Source organism: Dendroctonus ponderosae, unplaced genomic scaffold, assembly GCF_020466585.1.
Source record: "Dendroctonus ponderosae isolate FM_Combo_2020 unplaced genomic scaffold, Dpon_F_20191213v2 Dpon_F_20191213_1, whole genome shotgun sequence".
Taxonomy (NCBI): Eukaryota; Metazoa; Arthropoda; class Insecta; order Coleoptera; family Curculionidae; genus Dendroctonus; species Dendroctonus ponderosae.
In genome coordinates, this window is record NW_026017110.1 from 11,675,432 (window position 1) to 11,699,718 (window position 24,287).

Here is a 24,287-nt window from a genome sequence, read left to right on the forward strand (position 1 = left end):
TTGGTTTGAAAATGGTTTTTACTTGGTGTTTCTCCAGTATCTTGCCGATCCTGTCCGTGACTCCATGTATGTACGGGAGGCAGGCCCAACTCTTATGCTCATCATGCGTCTCTGTTGTCTCCGAGACATTAAATAAAGATGCAGTATATCACTATTGTTATAGTTTACTTTTTAATTAAATGTTCAATTAGTTTACAGGAATAAAACATCTGATGTAGAATAACAAAAAGTAAGGCTGATCTTACAAATATTTGTCGCAAGGAACTTTGGAAAGCTTGTTTCTATATCGGCAAAGGTTAATAGAAATTTCATACAAATTAGATGAGAATCTTATTAATTATTTAATAAAATCATTTCCGTTTTAGAAAACTGTTTAGAGTTTTAGTTTGGAATATTTTGTATTATATTTTGTTAGCCATTGAGTACAAAATCATATAAAAAACCGAATTTAAAAATGCAACATTAAAGCATTGCTTAAAATCAATGTCTACTTAGTTTATAAGTTGTATAAGTAGTATAAGTAAATAAAATCATCTATATTATACTAACATTGTTAAAGTGGAGAAACAAATCAAATGGATCGCTTCAATAAGAAACATTAATGGAAAACGTTATTGGTCTGACTGGCAAGAGTCTCGTTTCTACGTCCAATTCAAGTCCAGAGGAATCCAATTATTGAAATGCAGTTCACTAATCACAAGGAGCAATATGAACTAGCATTTTTATCATGCTTTTCAGATTTATTATTCAGGCCGGAAAAGTGAGTTTGATTGTCTAGTGTCGTGACAATCGCCCGCACATTAAATTGACTTAATTGACTACGAAACGAAAACAGAAAGTGGCAGATCCCAAGAACAGGAAACAGTAATAATGTAGTGAGTACCCAGAAAATTACAGTATAATATGAATATTTTCTGAACTTCAGAACTGGAACTCATTATTAATTCTTACTCTTGGCTTTTCTGTATCGATACGGTATATTATTTTCTCGAAGGCCACGAAAATAATTAACAACAAATGAGTTAGACGTCTCAGTGTTTTAGTAGTAAACTAAGAAATGTACAATAGCTACGATGAAAAAAAAACTAACAACAAAACATTTAAATTCGATTTTAACTTTAGACTTAAACGTCCAAACAAAGGTCTAGACAATGTATGTTCGTAAAATAATTTATCATTTGTGCTAACAGCCGATAATTCAGCTACAGTTAGACATATTTGCTTACTACACATAATTTTCTGATTGTGTTTGAATGAGTTTTCAGTTTAAAAATGTGAACTAATGTACATGAAATTGTTTGATCATCAAAAATAACACATCCACATTTAATTCTTACTATACTGAAAAATTGGTAATTGGAAAAAATATCTATTAGATTTACCCAATATCCGTACTAAATGTCTCGTTAGAATAGTTCACGGTACCGGTTGGGATTTTTTAAAAAGAAGTGAAATAATGGGTTTTATTTATTTGTACAAGAACGGCAATTCAGAAGCATACAAAAAACAATAGCGTACAACAGGCGAAAATTTTACCGCACCTTTTGTATTTCGTGGCTGCAAAGCGACTAAATAAAATAATAAGACTTTTCAGGTATTGTAAACCATCTATTTGATTTGTGAATTGAAAATACCAATGCTTGATTAAATTTGAAACACGTTTCAGAAAGTAGTAGCATTTCTAGAGGAGTAGTTAGATTTAAATTTTTATACTATAATTTTATATACCTATATTACATATATACTTCTTTGATTAGATTTACAATTTCCTATCTTTTAAACTGATAATTAGAATCTGGCTAAGATACTTGGAACTAATGGACTGTATAATATACTGTTTTCAATATTAACAACATATTAGGTGCATAGATCGAGTAATGCAAACATTTCGCAACATCAGCTTTTATGTTTCTTTTCAAACGTAGAACCTAAATTAATTTCAAGATAAACGAAGCATTGAAAATTGCTGAGCTTTCGTTTTCGCATTTCCTCTTTTTAAAATCGATCCTTTCAGATTTGAGATTAATTGTGTGTAGTAAGTAAATTATCATCGAGCTTTATCAAGTTCAAGTCCTAGGCACTCACATGCCTACTGAAGGGGACATTCTTAATAATGTTTTTTATATTTTCTCTTTCCGGGGTATCAGTCAAAATTTGAAATAAAAATGTTCACATCGTTTATTTCAGATTTAGATTTAAAGTTTAACACAAACTATAGACACCAATTTACAATTGAAATATGTTGTACAAAATCTATAATTTACAGAGCATTAAAACCTTCATATGTTCATAAAAAAAATGTGCTTAAATTTTCACGATTTTAATGGTCGTTAAATATTGGAAACCGAAATTATTTTTAATTTTCCTGCACACCGGCAAGTACTCATTTGGGATCTTCTAATAGCATCATTAATAATTCTGTGAGGGTCTAGGATCTACTATAGAAGTTGCTTGGGTGTGTTGCCTATCTATACTTAATAATAAATAAACTCAAACTAGTACATTTGGCTTATTTTGACCTACAAAGTATGTGACCAGTAAACCTTTTAGACAGACAAAAATTATTAGACAGCACTTTGCAGGTTCTTTTTCATAATTTTTATTACTCTTTATGCTGTAGAATGTCATATAGAACCACATTATAAGATGAAATTCTGAAGAAAATAAATCGGAGAAAGGTCATTTTATCATGTGGCTTAATTTTCACAAAACAAGATCATATAAGAAAAACCGGTAAATATAAAAAACAGATTACAAAGTGCCATTTTTTTAAATAATTGTGTTGATCTTTAATTAGGAAACGGAAGCCAACCCCAACCACTGTTTAATTTTTGTCGTCTATTGATTTTATAAATTCCGCACTGCTCCTATCTGAAAATTCTCGCTCGTAATCAAATTTCACCCTCTGAAAAGAGAGTCGATACCCCGATTTCTAAAGGATGATTAAACCCTTTCATTAATTAAAAATCTAAAGACTGTCGTTCACGTTTTTCGGTAACATGATGGGACTGTTTTCAGTCTGTGAACGTTATGATGGGGATAATTAATTTCTGAGTGTTCGGCTTGTATTTCGGGGGGATGCAGAACATTGATGGACGTTATCTAGACAGGGATCATGTTTTTTGCATTAATAGTAGATCAGCTGTCATTTTAATTGCATTATCGTCTCTATAATACTAGTTGTAATTGTGCTCTAGCAAGGCAAATGGTTAGATATAGGTAACTTTTATATCTAATAAATCTAGAGCTAGGCTTAGAACGGGATTCTGCTATATGAAAGAAGACCAACAATGGTTAAAAAACCGGCAATATTCTAATTTCTATTTCTCTTATAAAACATAACCTATCAGGACCAATTCATTTTTATATTTCAACAAATATTTTATGATTTAGAACACCCGCACCAATACAATTTAAACGACTATAGTTTGAAGATATTATCATAGTTATATGGAGATATGAATGACGCATGTTTTAATTTTTGGTTAACATTTTTTGCTTGTGCTTCATTTCAGTACCTAATTGGTGATTTGCAGTATCTGTATCAGCAGATATTGCCCGTCGAAACAAATGAATATCTATCTTATGGCGCCTATTATTACCGCACCCTAAGAAATATCAGCAATTGCTGATATTTTCATAAAATGTATTAAAATATGAATATATCCTTTTTCAAAATAATAAAACTCTATCTTCACAACCGAAAAAGAGCGGAAAATATTTGACATTAGAAGAATTGGGATTAGAATTAGCTGGTACTACCAATATTAGGAGGAGAATGACCTATACACAATTTTTCTAATGCAATTCTGAACGTTTTCCACTTGTTCCGGTTTGTCCTGAATAGATTTTACAACAGGAACCATGTAATAGGTACTAATGCTTGATGACTTTGCTCAGCCAATTTTGCTCAAATGTCATACTTTGATGCACCACTTAACTAGTTTCACTAATAATATTTTGTATTAATCCGATCTAGGCCTTCTGTAGTGCTAAATACAGTTTATTATTAATCTCTTAATGCTCTCCCAGAAGATACTTATTACCAGGTGGTAATTTTATCGGAAACGAGCCCATCATTTTATTGAATGCTTATTAGAGAAATTGTTTACGCGAGACGACTGATGAATGTGACTTTGCTACTTACGCAATGTACAGTGTCGTCCATTCCAGCCTTGAGAGCAGACACACGTGCCATTCTTGCATTGGCCGTGTTCTTGGCATCTAATGTCGCAGGGAAGTTGTTCACACCTTGATCCAGTCCATCCGACGTCACATTTGCATTTTCCAAGTTCACAGTGACCGTGATCACCACAGTCCAAATTGCACAACGCTGAAAACATATGAACAATATACTCATTGCCTTGGAATCATTCAAATGAATTGGAGTTATGATGCAGACGGTAATTGCATGAAAGTGCGAGAGAATAAAACAAAGTTTTAGAACAATAAAACCATTTTATCAGTTTTCGTGTATTGCACTTTGTTCTCTTGGTGATTTAATTGTTCTTTGGTTAGTAAAAACAAAGTTCATGAATATTTCCATACACGAAATATGTTATTGTTGTATTCTGCTTTGTTTTTCAAAAAAATGTTTTCAATCGTTTTTATTCACCACATTTATTTAAATGTAATATATTCAACTGCCATTTGAAATGCGTTGGAAAATTGCGAAGGCCTCAAACACAATTTACATATTGGCTTAGACACCATTTGCTGAATGTTTTAGCGAATTGCGAATCTTTTTGAACGACATGAACAATAATGAAACTTGCTTTGCATATTCATCATGTGGAACATATTTCAAAGCTGAAAAAATTTTAGAAAATTTTAAGACGACATTTAAAAAAACTGCGGACCTCAAAAATGATTAAACGTTAAATATGATGTCACAATATTAAGTGGGAGGACGTTAAAAATAGATGATTACTCTATCAACCTAATTCGGCCTATAGTAGAGGAGAACGCACGCAGTAAGAATAGGTTCGCGAGCTTCTTACCCGGGAAGCGGATGTGATCTTTTCCCAATGAATAGAATGAATCCGTTCTTCTATTCCGATTATTACCCCCATCGTTAATAAAATAACGCACGCAGAGGTTCTATCTATTGGTTTAATAGCTACTTATCCCATGCTAATTGGAGTTATGAGAATTTGGAACCATTAAGAGCACACACCCGTGGCGTATTATGAAATTGACTCGATTAATGCATTATGTTAGTTGCAGTAACTATGTTTGTTCGGCTCGTTCAGGAATCCGATATTGCCACCAACATTTAGATCAGTTACTAATTAGATATTTAAGTGCCCATTGACTTAATTGCAATTTTCTGGTTATATACTTAGAATATCGAAAACTTAACGACTTTCAGTTTGCCCTGTTTTCTAGATGCTGACATGGAATTTGGTACTGTAATCAATCCTGTAGATGCACAAGTAAAAAGAAAAATTTACTTCTAAATATATTTGTGTTACAATTATAACTGCACAAGCTGCTGCTGTGAATAGTAGTTCGTAACCGGTAACTGGCTTACGGACCAAACAAGTTTAACAAACAGTACAAACCCAAAAAATGCTCCACATACAGCAAAGCGCGATTCTGAGTAGGTGCACGAGCAATGTCTACTCAATTTTGGAATCGCCAAATCTGTTTTAAATTTCGTAGTCAGACATAACTCGGGGTTACAGTCAGATAATGGTATTTCTAAAGTTATGTACCAAATCAGAACTTAACAAAATAATTTGCCTTTGATTCAAAACGCTTACGGATTAAATAAGAATGGGCATCTTCTTTGCGATGACATAGACTTGCGATGCCACAGAAAAGCAATTTTCCATTTTTTTCTTTTTCAAAAATTATGTAAATAAAATGATATTGAATATTTCCAATAAATGCTGTATAATTCTATTTATTGATTTGAAAAGTTTCTGTTAACTTCTTTATGTTATTTATGAATGCTCAAAACTGACTCGTCAAATGTTTCATAATGTGTTTTGCCGAGGTCCTCGTTAGTTTAATCAACTTAATATTTGATGAACTTACGTTGGGAACAATCAGGTCCAGTCCAGTGACGATTGCACACACACTTAGCAGTTTCCAAGTCGTAAACACCGTGCTCTGAGCATGATGGAAGACACTTATGCACTTGTTCATCGATTACGTTGCAAATACTGCCTTTCCAACCTGCTTTGCAATAGCACTGACCACTCACGCAAGCTCCATGTTCTGAACAGTTGGGATCTTTGCAATCTGCTTCTTCACAAACTTCACCTACAACGAAAATATGGTCATAGTTAATATAAGCTAATAAGTTGGAAACAGAAATTTGTATTATTAATGATGTTAGGCGTATTTAAATATTCTTACTCTCAAAATAGTTTAACTTTGCTTAGGCAAGTTTCAACATTTTAGGTGTCTCTTATATTATAACAGACTTTAGTTTATGTTCCGCAAATGAGCGTTTAAGCAGTATCGAAAAAACACTTAAATCTACAAAAGTTATATCAATATTGTTAATATGGGGTATATATTTTAAAGTAATAAACAAAAATAATGCTTACACAAGAACAATTTCAATGAGTACATTCACCGACTAAATGATTTTAAATATTACTATGGGAGTAAATTGTCCATGCATTTTTAGTATAACTGACTGTCTTTCTGCAACGGTGTATTGGTCGTCTCGGCCAAGATTAAGTAGTTTAATTTCGTTGTCACAAAAGCTAATTAATATGAAATATATAATTTTGAAACATTTTACTAGGTACACTTTATTACAAGCTAATTGAAAGATCTCCAATGAAAAGTCAGCTGTCCTTTTAATTAAGAAACTGCTTAATGTAATATGAGTGTCTGGAGCATCATCGGAAATAAAACACTCTGAAGTTCCAAAAGTTGACTCTTTGCGAACTTGATCCCGTATTTTCCACTACGTAACGAACCATTTCGAGTACTAGGTTGTTAAGTGAGAAATTTAACACTTTAATTAGCCACCAGAACGTATTCATGTACTTTAGATACATTGTATGACATTTTTCACTCAAACGAATTGAAGATAACGGTGTCATCACCTAAACTATCTATTGGGGCTTTGCACAAAGTTGCACAATAATATTGCATTTCACCAAAATCAAGTCTTCCAAAGATTATATTTTTGCGTGCGAATCTCTCTATTCCCATATTTTCAATTCCACTTTACTTCAACTTAACGGGGTGCTTAAATCACATGTGCTTTATTGCCACATAAAATGTTAAATACGTTTCATTGAGAAAGTGAATGACACATAAGAACATGGACCAAACACGATTAGTATTAAGTGCCTTATACTGCTCTTAATACTAAAAGTTCTGATTTTCGGGGTAGTTAAATTGAAAACGAAAAAGCTAACGTAACCGTAAGCATTTTAAAGAGGAGAACTTAATTTATCAATGCTTCAAAAACTATTTGAAATTAAAACTTTTCAGGTTAGGCTTAAATTAAATATGCACAAAAACTACCCTTTACAATTGATTATTCCTAAAAGTTTTTAATTCAACGAAAAACAAACGAATTTTGTGCACAAATCATTTTATGTTGATATTTTTTTTGTTCTAAGAAAATACTGTTACAAAGACGATACCTTGCTAAATAAAAAATGTTCGCAGCCAATGAAGCCATCCATGAAATGGGAAAACACTGCAGTAATGGCAAACCACTTCAGAAAGTTTCAAAGAAAACACCTCAGAGTATCCGGTAGTGGTTTCAAAGATTGTTTGTGTTCGCGCTCCGTACTGAAGTAATTATTTTGCGTTAGACGGTTATTATTTTCTCTAAGAAAGCAATTTGCATCCCTCGCGAGGAACAGAAACAAGTTTTGGGCAGAGTAAGGCCAATTATCATTTTTAAATAACGAAGCGGATGGGAAAAGTATCAAAAGTTTTAGAAACGTTCTGGAAAGTCCTTCGAATTTACTTTAGACCTTAAAGTAAAATCAACATTTATTTTAGAATGTTACCCGCGTTTTAATATAAACATTGATAATAATAAAATAAACAATATATTAACATAAACATATTGATAAAGTGATTTAAACGTGGTCTCATTGACAAATTAGAGATGATTAGATTATGATGAACCAAAATGAGCAACCAAATCCTAATTATGACCACAACGTATTTTTCAAATTACCTAAAACAATAAATTAGGACATAATAATAATTATGGTGCTTCATAAAATAATATAAAAGCATTCGCAGTACTGATTGGCAAATAGTTTTGTTATTAAGCATATAAGTATAGACTGCAACAATTCATTTATTGAGAGATCGATAAAATAAGAAATAATTGTGCATGATATAACGACAGTAAAACGTGTAGAAAAACATCAAGCATTCACAATCGAAAAACTGACTTTGTTTCAAGAATTTAGACCAACAGCAAACGCCACGAAAGAAGGTTCTCTTAGAAACCTCTACCATATTAATAACTGACGAAGACAGAACTACTCTAATACCAAAAATAAAATACTTGGCAACAATACTTTGCCAAATAATTAAATTTACAAAATACATTTTATACAAAATCTAAGAAAGGGCAAAAGGACAAAACAATTCCTATGCTAACTTACAAATACTTTTCGCATGAAATGCGAATTCATGACTGAACTTACCAGTTAACATATAATTATGAAATTGAACATTAGAATAAGCTTAGATCATTCGACTTTTATATTCCTAAAATCACCACTTCATCTAAAATGACAAAATTCCTGATTCATACACAGACAATTTAATGAAAATGTAAAAGTAGGTACCTGATTATAGACAATGTCTTTGATCATACCAAACTATTGATTGCCTATGTGTTTCTCAAAGATCGGAAAAAAATTAATTAAGGATAAATGCGTTAGACAGACAAATTTAAATTGTTAAATTTTTCGCCTATTTAAAGCCGGGAAAAATGTTAACAATTACGATTGCGCATTAAAACGGCGATTATTTTATAATCACAAATCTCAGTTTTATTGTTCTGAATTGTATTGTAATTATTCGGACCATGTCAACTTTAATTAAATTATTTCCTTTGTTGAAAATTCATATTTATTATTTGTATTGTACGGTAAAGCGTTATACAATTTCCGTGTTTCGATGTCTTCCGATTTGTTTTGTAATTTTTTATATCTAAAAGCAATTAATCTAAATCTAATCATTCATCATTGTGTATATAGAGTTGTTAAATTACTTTTTATAGGGTCTCTATGTTGGCGAACATTAACCAATAGTAAACCATGTAGTTTCCTCGCTTATTTAGACAAAGTAGAACGAACTTTTGATTTAATAACGTATTATATTAATTATTTGTCGGATGGAATTATTAAGACTCAATTAATTGGAAATGTCCCTTAACTTCAAATACTGGCTTTAGCCTGCAACCACGTTAGCTTCCTCGTTCATGGCTAGAATTATATTGGCAAATAGGAGTTCTTATTAAAACAAACTTATTTTTGCATACATATGTAGTATGTAGCCTATAATCAGAACAACTTCCTTAATAAAGAACTGAAGAGACACTGCAGCAGGTAATATTTCTTTGTGATTGCGACATACCCTTAATGTTATCAGCATAGTTTTAATCTGTTTTGGTAACCCTGAAAAACCAATCGTGACGACTACATCGTTAAGACGATCGGAGATGGAAAAGCTTTATGAAACATGGAAAAGGAAAAACTTTTTATTTTTTTTATTATGGGCAACTCGAAATAAGTATTGCATTGTTTTAGTTTTAGTTTGTTGAACATTTAGTTCATATCCGTCACTTCTCTGCTGCTATAGTTTATCGAAATATCTCTCTGCTTCATTAGAAATACAAACAAGTTTTTTAAAGTATATAATTTTTGAAGAAATTGCATATAATTCAGTAGCGAGGCATCTGGAATTATGTGTTTTAGATCATTAAGCACATTAAGATCTAATCCTGAAAATCGAAGTTTAAATGGTTAAACGAGATAAATAAAAATTGCACACTCTTTTATATGAAAAATATAAATAACATTAGTTATGCAGCTTCAAAATTTTCGAAAAGGCCAGCACATGGTGCGGAAGGAAGAAGATATTATCCACAATGGTACTATTTTTGTGCGAATGTCGTCAGTGTCGAAAAAAAAATATTAAGAATCTTAGTTCCTTGCAAAGGGGTGCAAATAGGCTATCGATCCAAGCGATTTTTCTGCACGTGCAAAAAATATATCAATCTAGGCTTCCCGGAATAAGTATTATTTTAACTGGTTAGTTCAATTTCGCTTGCCAGTATTAATATGTAGGGTGTCCAAGATAAGGATGCATTGCATGTGAATTTTCGGAAGCGTGAGAGACGCCAAATTAGGAAAAAGGTGCGTAATCAGAAGAATTTTTGAGATGTTTAGAAAAAAGCGGTATTTTGGATTTTCGTTAATATAATCTAAATATCTCAAAAAAAAAGAAATTCTTGATTTTTGAAAACGCCATGTATATGATTAATCCCTTTGATTGCGCAAATTTTCGCTAATTTAACCGAAATCGTATCTCTCACGGTTTCCGAGATCCCCATGCAATGCATCCTTATTTTGGACACGCTGTATATTAAAGTTGATATTGGGGACAGGGAAACGGGATTAACTGGTTTGCCTTGTAAGTCAAACGGAATTCAGAATAATCAATTTTTTCTAGTTGTTATTTTCTTGGGTTTGCATTTGAAGCAGTGTTTCTGATGATACTTGTTCGATCATTGTTGCTTAATTTTATTGCCATTTCCTCTCAGGATGTCTCCGTAGTCCAACAGAGGTCCACATATTGCTCTGGATATTTTGGCGGTAGCTTGGTTTTGATTAATTCGTATTTATATTTTTACGATCAAATGTAATTTGTTTCTGCAGTTATTTCTGTTTTAATATTTTGTACGTGTTTAGTTTGATGTTTCCGATCATGACAATTTCTAGAAGTATGGTTTGGTCATCGTTATATGACTGTTAGCTGTTATCGCTGAAAAATCTAGTCCAGTTTGGGGGTTTTAATAAGAGACGTTGTTGTTTTGTTCGATTTGGTGAAACTCCATTTATAGAAGAATGTTACTATATTGCACTTTAGCATCTGAAATATGTTCACTGCTTTCTCTGTATTTTTGTCATGTACAATATACTGTAAAATGTATGCTGACACATCTGTTTGAACTCAAAAGTTTGTCACACAAGTGATGGAAGTGGTTGCTGCATATGTCATGACAACAAACCTTATACAGAAAGGATAAGAGCGGTGATCCTTGGACTAGCCCTTGAATAGCCGATAATGAAAAAAAGAGTCTTGATTCCGGCTTTTGCTTGTCTATTCTCGAGTTGTCTTTAATCTGGTTGATAGACGTGAATTTTTAATATTGAATTGAATTACTTTAGTGCGTTGAGTTTACACAGTTTGCGTAACAGTAACTTGAGCTATAACTAAGCATTACACTTGATAAGATCCTTGAAATTTCAAGGATAAGTAATGATTGCAACCTGGCATTGATTTGATTTTTTCATGTGTGCTGCATGGATAAAAGACATTATATCTTTTTTACTTCGTACATGAAATAAATGGTTTTAAATCAGGATCTGTAACGTTGAAACAAACGCATTATTTTCCAGCATTCATCGCTTTGTTGTAATAGCTTTTTGTGCAAGCCACAATAACCAAAATATGCGATCGAAAAATTAGTTCCGCAAAGAAAACAAAAGCGCACGGACACTTATTTCTCGTTGTGTGTGACCCAACTTGGCCATAACGCATAGTGTTAATTCGCTATACTTGACGCTGGAAAAAAGCTCTAAAAGCAACGTGGCTAAAATATCGTACATATTAGGATGTGGGTAAATCAATGAACAGTGGCCCATTAAATCTATTAATTAATTAAGCTATATATCTACTAATGTTTATTATCCACTTGTATCAAATCCATTATCATAAAGTGTACCCTATTGCTATATTTCTGATATCCTGACAACTTCTGCATTAAAAAAACATATGACTAATATGATATTTGAGCCGAAACAACGGAAAGTCCATGTTTGATACAAAATAATTGTTGTAAGTATAGAAACTTTCGTTGTAACAGGAGCAATTATGTCTGTCGAAATGGAGGACAAAATATTGTCTGCAACCGGTGGGTTAAAGTTATTCTGTAGGTCGTTTGGTACAAATATGCCCGCCAAAAATTCAGCAAATACATCCGCTTTTTGTTGGTCATCGCGAGCCCTACCGCGTAGTGCCTTTCTACTAGGCGGTATCGACACAAGTGGTTCTCCAACTTTCTTTATAACCTTCCACAGTGAATATTCGTTTTCGAAGTTTCGTTTTCTGCTGATAAATTTGCAATAAAAGAATTGAGATAATACTGTTGAAATCTGAAAATTTCACGTTTTAGCTTTTAAGTTTGTCTATTTAATCACTCCTTATCACTAGGTTAACGTGTATGTTGCCATCGGCTTTGAATAAAATCCGAATTTCATCCGTATAGTTTACACATTTCGCGAAGTGAGGAACTTCTTTGCTGTTTTTGTGAGCAAATGTTTGTAGTAAAGTCACAAACTTTTCGGTTTCTGTGTCGTTGTTCGGCTGTTTTCAAGCTTACGTTCAACGTGATTTCCTGTTGTAAGTCAGCGTGGAAGCTCTTCCAAGCAGCCAATCAACTAATGCTGAATGGTCTGATTGAACATCAAAGAAGGTGATTAATTTATACATAATTTGATGATACCTTTTTGAAGATAAAAAATTCCACTAAATCTGAGATTTTCGTTATACCCGTCGGCCAATAAGTTGGTTTTCCCGCGTAGTGTAAGTTATCACTCATATTTCTAATAGCTTCTCCCAGGGATTTTCCTTTTGTATTTGTTAATCTTACGCCCCAATCTACGTGTTTCTCATTAAAGTCTCCTCCTAGCATGAATCCTTCTCCCAATGTCGTAATATAAAAGACTAATACCAGGTGTTCGGAAAATGCGTTAGGAAATTTTGAAGACATATTCTACATGCTAAACTAAGTCATGTAAGAAAAATTCGAAATATTACTATTTTACGAGTTACAGCTCATCAAATAATTTTTTTAACATTTTTGACCTATTCTGTACATTTCATCGGGTATCAAATTTAACTTTGGTGCTAAGTTTATCTAGGTAATCTTTAAATTTTTCATAAAAATGTTTCTCCACTTTACCATTATATGGCACTTTACCAGAAATCCAAATTTCAGTTTCAGCAAATCTTTTTTGGCACGCCAAATATCGTAAAAACCAATTTACGATTTTTAATATTAGAAAATAAAGACAAAAAAATGTGCTCTTGACGACCGAAAAACGACTCGAAAAACCTCTTCGTTTAGGAGCGAATCGACATGAAAGTTTTCATCACTCTCAACCCGGTGTCCCTGAATTTCATTCGTCTGGTTTTAAAATGTGCGAAATTTCAGAATTTATAGTAATTTTTGGATTACTGTTCAATTTTGACTCAGTTTTTGTACCGCATTTGAATGCAACATTTGAATATTCTCGATCCATTTTAATTTAGAAGTTTTAGAACACCCTGTATAAATAGCTCCACCTTTAAAGGTTTGTTTTGTTGCTTTTCAGAAGATTAAAAAACAGAACTTTAATAGTTTAATAGATTGTTAAAATTTAATTTGCTTGGATATACATTTATCTTGTCACACTCATTTTCGACGCCGAGTATGATTTTCTCATGATCACATCATATTACTTTTTTTCAGACTCCAAAAAGTGACTATGTTCGGAAACATCAAGATAAATCAATTTTCTTTGTATTTCGTACTGTGAAGCTGGAAAGAAGTAAAGTTGTTCTTCAAACATTCGAATTCGGAAAAAAACACTTGACTATTTTACTGAAATCATTCACTGTTTTGTAGGCGGCACTCAATAGGGATGCAAATATTAAAGAATAGAACACACGTGCTACTATAAATTTCTGCCTTAAGTAGTAATGCTGAAGTGATTGTTGCATATATACAGATGCGCATTTTCCAAGTTTATTCTATTTTTATCTTGTTATATGTATTTTCTGCATATTAGTGAACATATTTATAATATGACTAAACAAATAGCACCATAAATTTCGAATTGATTTGATCAGTTTCACCGAATGAGAAGAAGTCGCCTAACGAGAGGAACTCTTGTTTTTTCCAGTGCTGACTAACAATTTTTCCAATTCAAGATAACACATTGCCAGGAACAACCCGTTTCAAGCGGATGGAAGCATATACTTCGTTAAAGATGACTTCGTGAACTACAGCGTATAATAAAATAGAATTTCCTCGTTCGAATGAAACAGCTTTTTATCTATAGGTCGATCACTAAGTTCTTATAAAGGTACGAATTTGCATCGGACTTAATCCGATTCGCTATTTAATCAAATAAATAAAGTAGGGAAGAGAAGTCATTTGGGAAAGTTTTATAAGCGTAACGAACTCCTAGAATTTTAATCAGTTAAGTAAAATAGGCAATAGTCCGTGAAGTGAACTGTTCTTTTTGCATTTACAGTGTACCTCGACCACTAATCTGATTAAAAAAAACATGAGGTTTTTATTTGGCAGTTACCGTGTAATGGTAAATAAAACAGCTTTCAGTGGAGATGCTGGCAATTCATTTACATCAGAAATAAGCGACACTTCCATGAGTTCAATTCATAGAAATTGAATTGTTCAATTGTTCTTCATTTGTTCTTTTCTGTTATTTTTGATTTATTGCAGGTGACCATTTATTTACAATAATAATTAGCCTAAAAATGTGTAACTGTATCCATTGGTAGTTGTTTTTGTAATTTCGTTTACCATGTGAAACATTGTCACAAACAAGCTCACTGGACCAAAAATATCTGCTATTCTATTATTTAAATTTGTAATTGTTTGAAACATAGCAAATACGGGATACATCCAATTTTATACATAAAATGCATCAAGGAGTTCGGTTTAATGTTTGAATTTATTTATGTACATAAATAATATATGTAAAGGATTCACGAGATTTTAAATGATCAACTTTTTTTTTATTAAAAAAAAACGTTTACTTAAAAATGAATGGCGTACAAATAACGTGTTCAAGCTAAGTCAAGTAGTATAAAAAACATCAGCAAATTTGCTTATAATTTTTTAAGATTTTATTTCTGAAGAATCAATTCTTCAATCAATAAAGGTTGAATGAGAACACACTCTCAAAAAAGTACGTAAAGGCAAGATGGAATTAAATTCATAGCTTAAAACACTTTGATTTTAATCTCGTACATAAAGCGCCCACTTTTTCTGAAATTGGTTGATGCGTTCAATACGAATATAGACAGTAAGTTATTTATAAAAAGTCGATACAATTTTTTATTGTCTAGTTATATTCACATTTTGGAGTAGTTTGGTGGGTTTCTTAATTATTAGCTAAGCGTGACACCACTTTCATATTTTTCATTTTTAATTTCTTCCTACTTATTACATACATATTTATATCTTTCAATTGTTGTCTTTTTTGTATGCATTTTCAAACTCCATGTTCACATTAATCGGAATTTCTAAGTCAAAATTGTATCATCCGTACAAACCTAAACCGTATCTAAAAAATTATCCTGATTGTAAACCTAAGAGCATAACAATATTCAACTGAACTAAAATTTGCAATAATTAGCAAAAGGTTGAAGTTAAAAAGCACTAGGTATATATTTAGCAACTCCGTTAAAATTGATTAATTACAGATTATTTTGGCTTGTGGCAGGAGTAATTTATAAAAATCATAGTGCTTGGAACCTGTATAAGGAATATAAATTTGCAAATCATGCAAATCGGCTTTCTAGACTAATAATTTTAAACAGAAATTCGTGAGCTATTAAAATACATTTTAACCCACGCTTAAAATTATTTTTTATTTAACACTGTATAGTATTGTTGTGTACTCATGCAAGAGTTCTGTGTTGTTATTAAATATTCATTCAAATTAATGTTTAAAGTATTAACGAAAATTTATACGTATGTAAAGTTGAATAAAAATATCCTGAATATTTTAGAATATAAAACACCTCAAAAGATTTACAAAACTAAATCTGCAAAATGGCCAGTAGCGTAAAATCAAGCCCAATTGTGAAAAGTCATAAGTAAAAGTTATATTTAAATCATAGCTTCCGTGCCATTTGCTTTAAGAAGGCATTTCTTGAAGGACAAAATTGACTGTATTTTATTCAGCATTAATATATATTTTTCATTTTTCACGGTTCCGGTTTTTCCAAAATCTTTTATTATAAATATATTTTTGCTGTTCAAATGCTTCTATGTTTATCAAGTACTAAAATATGATTCACCAGCATAAGTCCTAACAAAAATTCCGGCAAGCGGAAATTTATTGCACTAACTGGAACTGTTACGATGCGCAAAAAGCAATCCCGAGACTGCAACAAGGTAAATCTCGAGCAGACATAAAATCTATCGGGAATAAAATAATTACCTTTCCATCCTGGCTTGCACTGGCAAAATCCACGGACGCATTTCCCGTGTCCAGAGCAGTCGGCAATGCGACAGTCTCCTTCGGGAATGTCGCATTCTGGGCCCTTCCAACTTTCTTCGCAATGACAGATTCCTCCACCATACTGACCGTGACCGGAACATAATACTGGACAAACACCTGAAACAAAACGATATAACACTGATTACAATTATAATTGATATGCAATTTTAAAATTTAGGCTTCTGGTGATTAGATAATGATTGCATTTAAAAATGTGATAATCATTTATAGTATTTGTTCGTAAACGTTTTTTATTGTTTTAATACTCCCAGTAATGTGAATATCAAATATAGTCCAGGCGGGAGGCCTGGACTATAAATAGCAAATAATTAAGGGGTTTGAGGGGTGGTGTTATAGGAGAATCCTGAAAGTATCGTGGATAGATAAAGTCCGATCTTAGATATACTTAAGCATCTAAATAAAAACACTGAAATCCTATGCACCATCAAACGGACAAAATTACAATACTTCGGTCTTATAATGATGGGTAAAATTGCTGGCAAGCGTGGTCCAGGTAGACGTAAAACATCATGGCTGAAGAATTTATGCGATTGGTGTGGCGTAAACTTAAGCACACTCTTCAGGATGGCGGTGAATAAAATTCAAGTAGGAGTGTTGATGACCAAAGTTCTAGGAGGACAGGGCGCATGATGAAGAACAAGTAATGTGAATAACTTTAAAACTCTGCGCTATAACTGTCCTCCAATATAATGAAACATGATAATAACAAATATAATAAAAAGGTAAATAACTAAATAATTTTATTTTTTTTCTCTTTCGACAAGTCAAATTTGTCCCAAATAACCAAGTCTTAAAAGATAATAAATAAATAAACCAAAATTTAAAATACGATACCAAGAAATGAAACCCTCCTACACACATTTCTTAACTCCATTCTTTCCGCAGAGATAAAAAAGAACATATTTTAAATTAAAAGTTATGAATCTTTTCGAACGAAACGAAATTCCAGTTACTTTGTTTCACATAAATCTGTTTCGTAAAAGTTGGAAATTTGTTTTCAGATTTTTAAAGTGAGCAAATTAAATTTTTCCACCAGTTTGAAACTTTCAAAAAGCTAAACGTTACGTCAGTCAGTCCTTTACGATTGAAAAGTTTTGCCTTTTAAATTGCGAATTAAATTCTCGAATGCTATTTTAACTGAATACACGTACTTGTCTGACATATTTATGTTTAATAAAATATAATTTTTCAGGAATTCTGCATCACATTTTTATGTTATACCTGACTCACTATCTTTATTTATGTTTTTCTATGTTATAGGGAACAATAACTGCAAATGTGTGTTACTTGTCTATAGCAAATAGTTGGCGAGAACAGAATATAATGTTGGTCAATTTTTTTTCAGAACCCTGTTTCCATTGAATCCAAATTTAAAAAATTATACGACAATAATAATTAAATTCCACAATAAAAACCTTCGTATTGTGGACGTATCAGAGCAGAGAAGGTTCAACGTTTACCGAAACTTAGTAAACACTAATATGCACCTGAACAATAATCAATTTGTGGCTCCGTTTTTTTCAATAAAATGTAACGCATCCGTTGTATATGACGGCTTCTCCCGGCTCTAAGCAATTTCATCACCTACTTTACTTTCAGAGGCGCCGAACTCTGTAACTCTGTTTAGAGTTTTGGTTTGACTTCTGCTTTACTTATTTCTCTATTCTGGTTATTTCGGATTACAACTTTGGTTACTCTAGTATAAGTTGGAAAGCTAGTGCAAAACATCACAGCAGAGGATTATCTGCTAATGCCGTAGGTTAATAATGCGCTTATCGGTTGAAGTCCCTAGTAAGCTCTGTCTAATTAGAATAACAGAAATATGTAATTCAAGCTTTGCATGATTTCGCACTTGCAGTAAGTGTTTCTCCTTCATCAATGCGATATAAATGTGGACCTCATTCACAATATCGTGCTCTGAGTTTGATGATGGTAGTTACGTGTTGCTATTTCGTAGATTAATTAGAGAAACATCTGGCTTCAGGATATTTCGCCATTGTGTTTGTGTAATATTAATAATTTGTTTATTAAACTGTACGTGGTTTCGTTATTTAAATGCGTCAACAGATTTCTCTTAATTGTGGTCAAGATGTCTCCTTTACTAATGAGCATTTCTCTTGGAATAATGACGCTACCCCCTATTTTTGCCAGGTTATCTAACCCTTTTCTTATTAGATCCTTGGTGTTTTGGATCCAGTTCAGCTTATTTTTTTACCCGTTAACGTATGTGTCTTGTAAAATATTGAGTTACAGTCTGGGCACAAACAGTGATCTATCCTACATATTTGCATAACTGCATATTTTTTTAAAAAGCTGGTACTCGTTTCTATTTTTCATTTTTACATTTTTAGGAACAGCGTCAACTTAAAATTTAAAAAATGTAATTAGTCAATTTTTATCCGATATTTCAATTTTGGAAGCTTTTAATTACAATCGTTTGTACTGTCAAGTACTTTCATAGTCAAAATTATGTATTTTTTTAAGCCTCTACACCTCACCTTTCTACCACTTCCAACAAATTTCGTACAAGGAAACAAGATATTAACAACTTTAACCACCTTGTAGATGCAACAGTTGGGTAAAAGACGCATCTATGAAGTTACATCTCATCGAAACATACAGGGTGTTGGTTGAGAAAGGGGTAATATTTTAACCAATTATTCTAGGTCCGAAAATTACGCTATTTTGCTATATAAACAACAGCTCAGACTCATGTTTTGCAATAAAATCATTTTTGCTGATTTTTGCTAGTGCCACACTGCCGAAATCGTTAAAGAAAAAATGGTACGCCAATGTATCATTTAAGGATTAGAATTATTTTTGAAATCCCTTCGTGAATTCCGAATAAAAAATATGTCTTGGTCCACCTTCCAGAAATTTTACTTTAAAATCCTAACAGCGCGTCGCAGCAAAAAATGCAAGATATATTTTTTATTTGGAATACAACAAGGAATTTGACAAATAAGTCTAATCATTAAAAAATGCAGTGAAAACATTTTTTTCTTTACCAAATGCAATGGTATGCAGATCGCACACCACTAGCAAAAATAAAAATTAAAAATTTTATTGCAGAACGTGTGTCTTACCTAGGTATTGATCCCTCCCTAGGGAAAAATTCGTTAAAATATCTCGTTTTGAACAAATTTGTCCTTTTGCATTTTTTAGTTTCATTTCAACACCCTGTAAACCCGTAACGAAGCATTTTGGAGCTATCGCTAAAGGATTACAAAAACAAGGACAACAAAAATTGAAAACAATTTCATCTAGATCGTTTTAACTCTTTGCTGTACAACTAATATAAGTATGTATTTAGTCAAGATTCAAACTATACTATTTTGAGCAACTTGAAATAGATGATTGATTGAGAAAATGCAAAACACGGAAGCCCGAATGAATAATCACTGAAAATGAATGAAATCTTCATGCTGTTGAAGTTTCCCAAAAACTAAGATTGCGAAATTATGTACACATAATCTGAGAATAAACATTAAGTAAAAATGTACTTGTAACTGAAGCATTGAGTCCGTTGTTATTTAATCCAGTGAATCTATATACTAATATCAACAAACAAAATAAATCAAATTCGACTTTCATAGTGCTCTGGGGTTTCGGTACAATCAAGAACTATTAACGTTGGATAAATCTGCATGCTGATGGGATCGAAACCTTCCATAATTATTTTCGTCGGCACTTACTGCTAAAACTAGTCCGAAAACAACGGTATTTCAGTTAACTCATTAAATTAAGCGGACGGAAAATGGAAATCTTAAATGAGAATTTTGTCAAGTTTTAATTGGATTATATTGTAAATTTCAAATGCACCTTTATTGCCGAAACTATTCAGCTTTATTTGCCTGGTTTTCACAAGACAAAGGGCAGTATATTAAAGATAATGTGCTCATGGGTATCAAATATGTTTGTACGGTTTACATTTAGATCTTACATTAGATCCAGGGCTGCTATTCATTTGCTATATAGACTTTAACAAGCTTCAAAAGTTAAATTAACGGCGACTGCAACTCTAAGGAAAGTGTCAAAACGGCTTTAGAAACTTTTCCATAAACCAAAACAAAATATTATTATTTACAAATATAAAGAACTTCATACAGATGAACATAACCTGTTGTGCTGCATAAACTCGGTACTTTGGTGCAAAAATTTAAACTTCCATTATTATACAAAATTTAGCGAACAGAAGTGTAAAAAGTAATCCAACTAAAAATTTAAAAAATTCTGAAAGTTACACTAAATGCAAAATCCCAGCCCGACAGGTCTGAAGCAGACATTATAAGAAGTGGCGAATTTTGTTAAAAATGAAAGACCTGATTTAACTAACACACATGAATAAAAATGCGGTGGCTCTATTATTATCTTGTCTACACGAGAAGTAACATTGACTAACACGAAAAATAATGGCAGGAGTTTTACTGATTAGTATCAAACAACAAAAAGATACAGCTTTGTGGTGCCTTTGGTTTTTGAGACCTAAACTCAAGCAAACCACATTTTTTGATTTAATGCGTTTAAATTTAAAACCTTAAATTTTAACATTGAAATGACTTAAAACTGATGAAAGTAGCAATCGCAGACTTCCGAAATAAGAGATTTTCAGTTTTTGTGAAATAAGAAAAAACTACTTACCACTCGAGAGCTTCGGCTTTCGAAAAATGAAAAACAATTTATATGAATAAACAGGATTTCTCTCAACTGGTCAATCATTCATAGAAAAACTTTATAATGAGCAGTCATTAAGTGTGGAAACGGAATTTAATAATAGATATTTCGACATCCTGTTCAATCGATAAACTCTGAAGAGATTACGATTCGTATTAACGTGGACGTTTATTGCATGATTACAATTGAACTCAGTTTTCCAATATTTTGCAGTTCAGAGGGCTGTTTTCCAATTTCATTTCAATTTCACTATAAAGCGGTATGACAGAAGTTAAAAGCCATTTATTCGTACATTGTGTTGGCGAGAACGGCACCAGGGCTGTTAAAAATTAAGTACAAAAGAATAATAGAAAGAAACCATTTATCAGATTCCAACAAAATTTCCAACGTGCGATGGAAAATTGGTCGCTTCCGAGCCTTTACCGAACAAAAGAACAGATTTTATGAATTCAATTTTACAGGACCCACGCTGTTGTTCGAATGGCTGCAAAATTACTCGAGAAGCTTTGTTTGTTACTAAACGTAACAGTCGACTATTTTAATTCCAAGCTTAAAATTAGTTTCCAGTTAGTTAATTGTTACAGTTTATGTACTGGCTAAAACAGTATTTCACCTAACATCTTTATAAATTAAAGAGTCTAGATAATATAAAATGATAGGCATTTAAATTTAATCCGAGCAATATCATGATTGTGTTGAAAGTATACGCTGGGGGCAAAGCTACTTCGTTACATTTAACAATAAGCCACTAAACAAAAAATCCGGTCGAATCTCTCAGATCAATAGCTTTAACCTCTTTCTATGTCTGCAAAAGTTGAGCTTTATCGATATCAGCCAAATCCCCTTTATATATGGAAGGTAAACACAACGATTTTAACTGCATATCCCTTTCAATCCCTGCCATATATTGTACAATGCTCCCTTAGGATATTAGATGTTCTTATGGGACATTCAACTATGAGCTAGTTCTATTCATTTCAACTGAGGATTAAGTTTTAGCGGTAAAAGCAATTATTGAAGTTGGACTAATTACAAAAAGTATATTCTACTCATTGGCACGTACCCAATAAAAATATTAAATATGCGTGTATTAACAAGTCGATATTACAATACAACTGTTCCTAAATCAAAATAATTTTCCAGTTACAGTTACGATTACTAGCATGATTACCATTTTCATTACTTGGTTATTTCAAACTTATGCTTATAAGTGGATAGGGTATGGCAAAAGTTTTCTTTGATTACATGAGAAAATACGTTTATGATAGTTATTTAACATGTTGGATTTTGCTAATCAAACGTTAATTTTAATAATAATAAAAACTGACAGGAATGCGTCTGTGTTAATGCAATTTTGCACTTTAATCGACTAAGTTCAATGGTTCCAGGATTCATACGCGATTTCAATTCGTGCATCACGAAGGTGATTTAATGCAGACCAATCCATCGAAAATAGTGGAAATAGAATAATAAAGTACTACTGCAACCTAATTTTCCAAAAGGGCATAAACAACGTTTTAACACGCGATGATAAGGAGCTGTGGGAAGCAATTCGGATTGCCTACCTAAATTTCCTTTGTTCTATCTCGGAGCGAATCAACTAAATGACTAAATCCCATTTAAAGCAGGAAACCCGAGAAGATATCTCACTTCTAACAACAGTGCTCTAGTGTAAAGGGCAAACATGCCCTAAGAAGGGCTGATGCGAATCCCTCGATTATTCTGGACAGGTAACAAACTTTCCCTAGTTAAAATATTACATGTGTTTAATTTAACTTCAGATGACTGGTGAATGGGATATTCTTATTAGGGAATGATTAATGCTTCTGGAAGGAATACAATGGAATTCGGATGAATACTAATTAGCTAAAAGCTCTCTCATTACACTGGGTTGTCCAATATAATAAGCGATAAAATAATGGAACTTACAATTTCGTACATTGATGCAAGGACTGTGAGTCAGATGAGAGCTTAGTTCATACCTCTAAATATAGAAGAATTCAAGGAAAATGATTGCATAAATCAATAACTGATTTTAAAAAAGCTAAAATAAAATGAAACCATTGATTTGTTTCAAGGCGAACATAAAAAGGAAAATGATAAGCCATAACCAATGCTTATTGCCCTGTTGTTAGGTTCCAGATATACCGCAGTGTTTAAAAAATACCGGGTGTCAATTTGAAAAGTTCCCACCCTTAGTAGCTTTTTTGCAGTTGAAAATATGAAGAAATCGGAAAAAACCCGTCAATTTTATTTGTAAGGTGGACACTTTAAATTAACATTTTCAGCCTCCTTGTTTCAACCCCTTAAGACTGGTAGATGTCACCCTTAGAATCTCAAAGTGGCACATCGTTTTAAAGGGAGTTCAATTCTCTTTACATTAGGTACTACTTTGTTGCTCATTATTCAGAAGTTTTAGAGTAATCTCGTTTCAAAATTAGAGAAACAATTAAAATTGCCTGCAATGAGATTTTGGCTTTCAGATTAGAGTTTAAACAAAAATTATGTCATAGGGTCTCCTTATAGTACAAATGATTCGAAGATTCGGTTACACTGTTAAAATCGTTGAATAACAGGGGGAAAATCGAGTTTAAACAATTGACTGCGGATTTATTGATTATTTTACTTCGAGAAAAATTACTTTTTATTTACGGACGGGAAATTTCTACAATAAAACCCATGGGATCTACTTACGCACTATCTTATAAGTTGTTAAAAATGTTGTCTATTTTGCTGTAAACAGTAATAAAGTCTATTTCCGAACCCTCCCTAACATTCATAAAATATTCCTGGATAGATCGATTGGCAGAAAGGGACCAATTTAATGACCTCCAAAATCACCGGATTGAACACCCTTAGGCTTCTTTCTTTGAGGACATCTTAAGTCCATTGTTTATAAAACACCCCCAAAACCCACTGCACAACCCTTCCAACCAACTACTATACGAACGCACAAACATGACAAAAATTTCGGAAAGACTAATACACTTACAGACAAAATGGACAAACAACCCCCACAACTGGACCACACTAAATCCTCTTTGCCTAACAAGACAGACA

At 32.5% G+C, this 24,287-nt stretch overlaps 1 protein-coding gene and 1 long non-coding RNA gene across 5 annotated transcripts in view; one reads left to right on the top strand and one right to left on the bottom strand.

Annotated features, from left to right (window-relative positions):
- The window catches only part of LOC109535451 (teneurin-a), a 272,613-nt gene that overhangs the window by 75,894 nt on the left and 172,432 nt on the right, over positions 1-24,287 (bottom strand). For all 4 annotated transcript variants that reach the window (XM_048661444.1, XM_048661445.1, XM_048661443.1 and 1 more), the window contains 3 exons: positions 16,473-16,649; positions 6,043-6,270; positions 4,148-4,333 (listed from right to left, as the gene is read on the bottom strand). In XM_048661444.1, the coding sequence (XP_048517401.1) occupies positions 4,148-4,333; positions 6,043-6,270; positions 16,473-16,649 (591 nt within the window). The remainder of the gene's footprint in view (positions 1-4,147; positions 4,334-6,042; positions 6,271-16,472; positions 16,650-24,287) is intronic.
- LOC125502630 lies at positions 12,170-15,889 on the top strand. The gene is made up of 2 exons (XR_007280397.1): positions 12,170-12,709; positions 14,181-15,889. It is a non-coding gene; the product is annotated as an uncharacterized LOC125502630 (long non-coding RNA).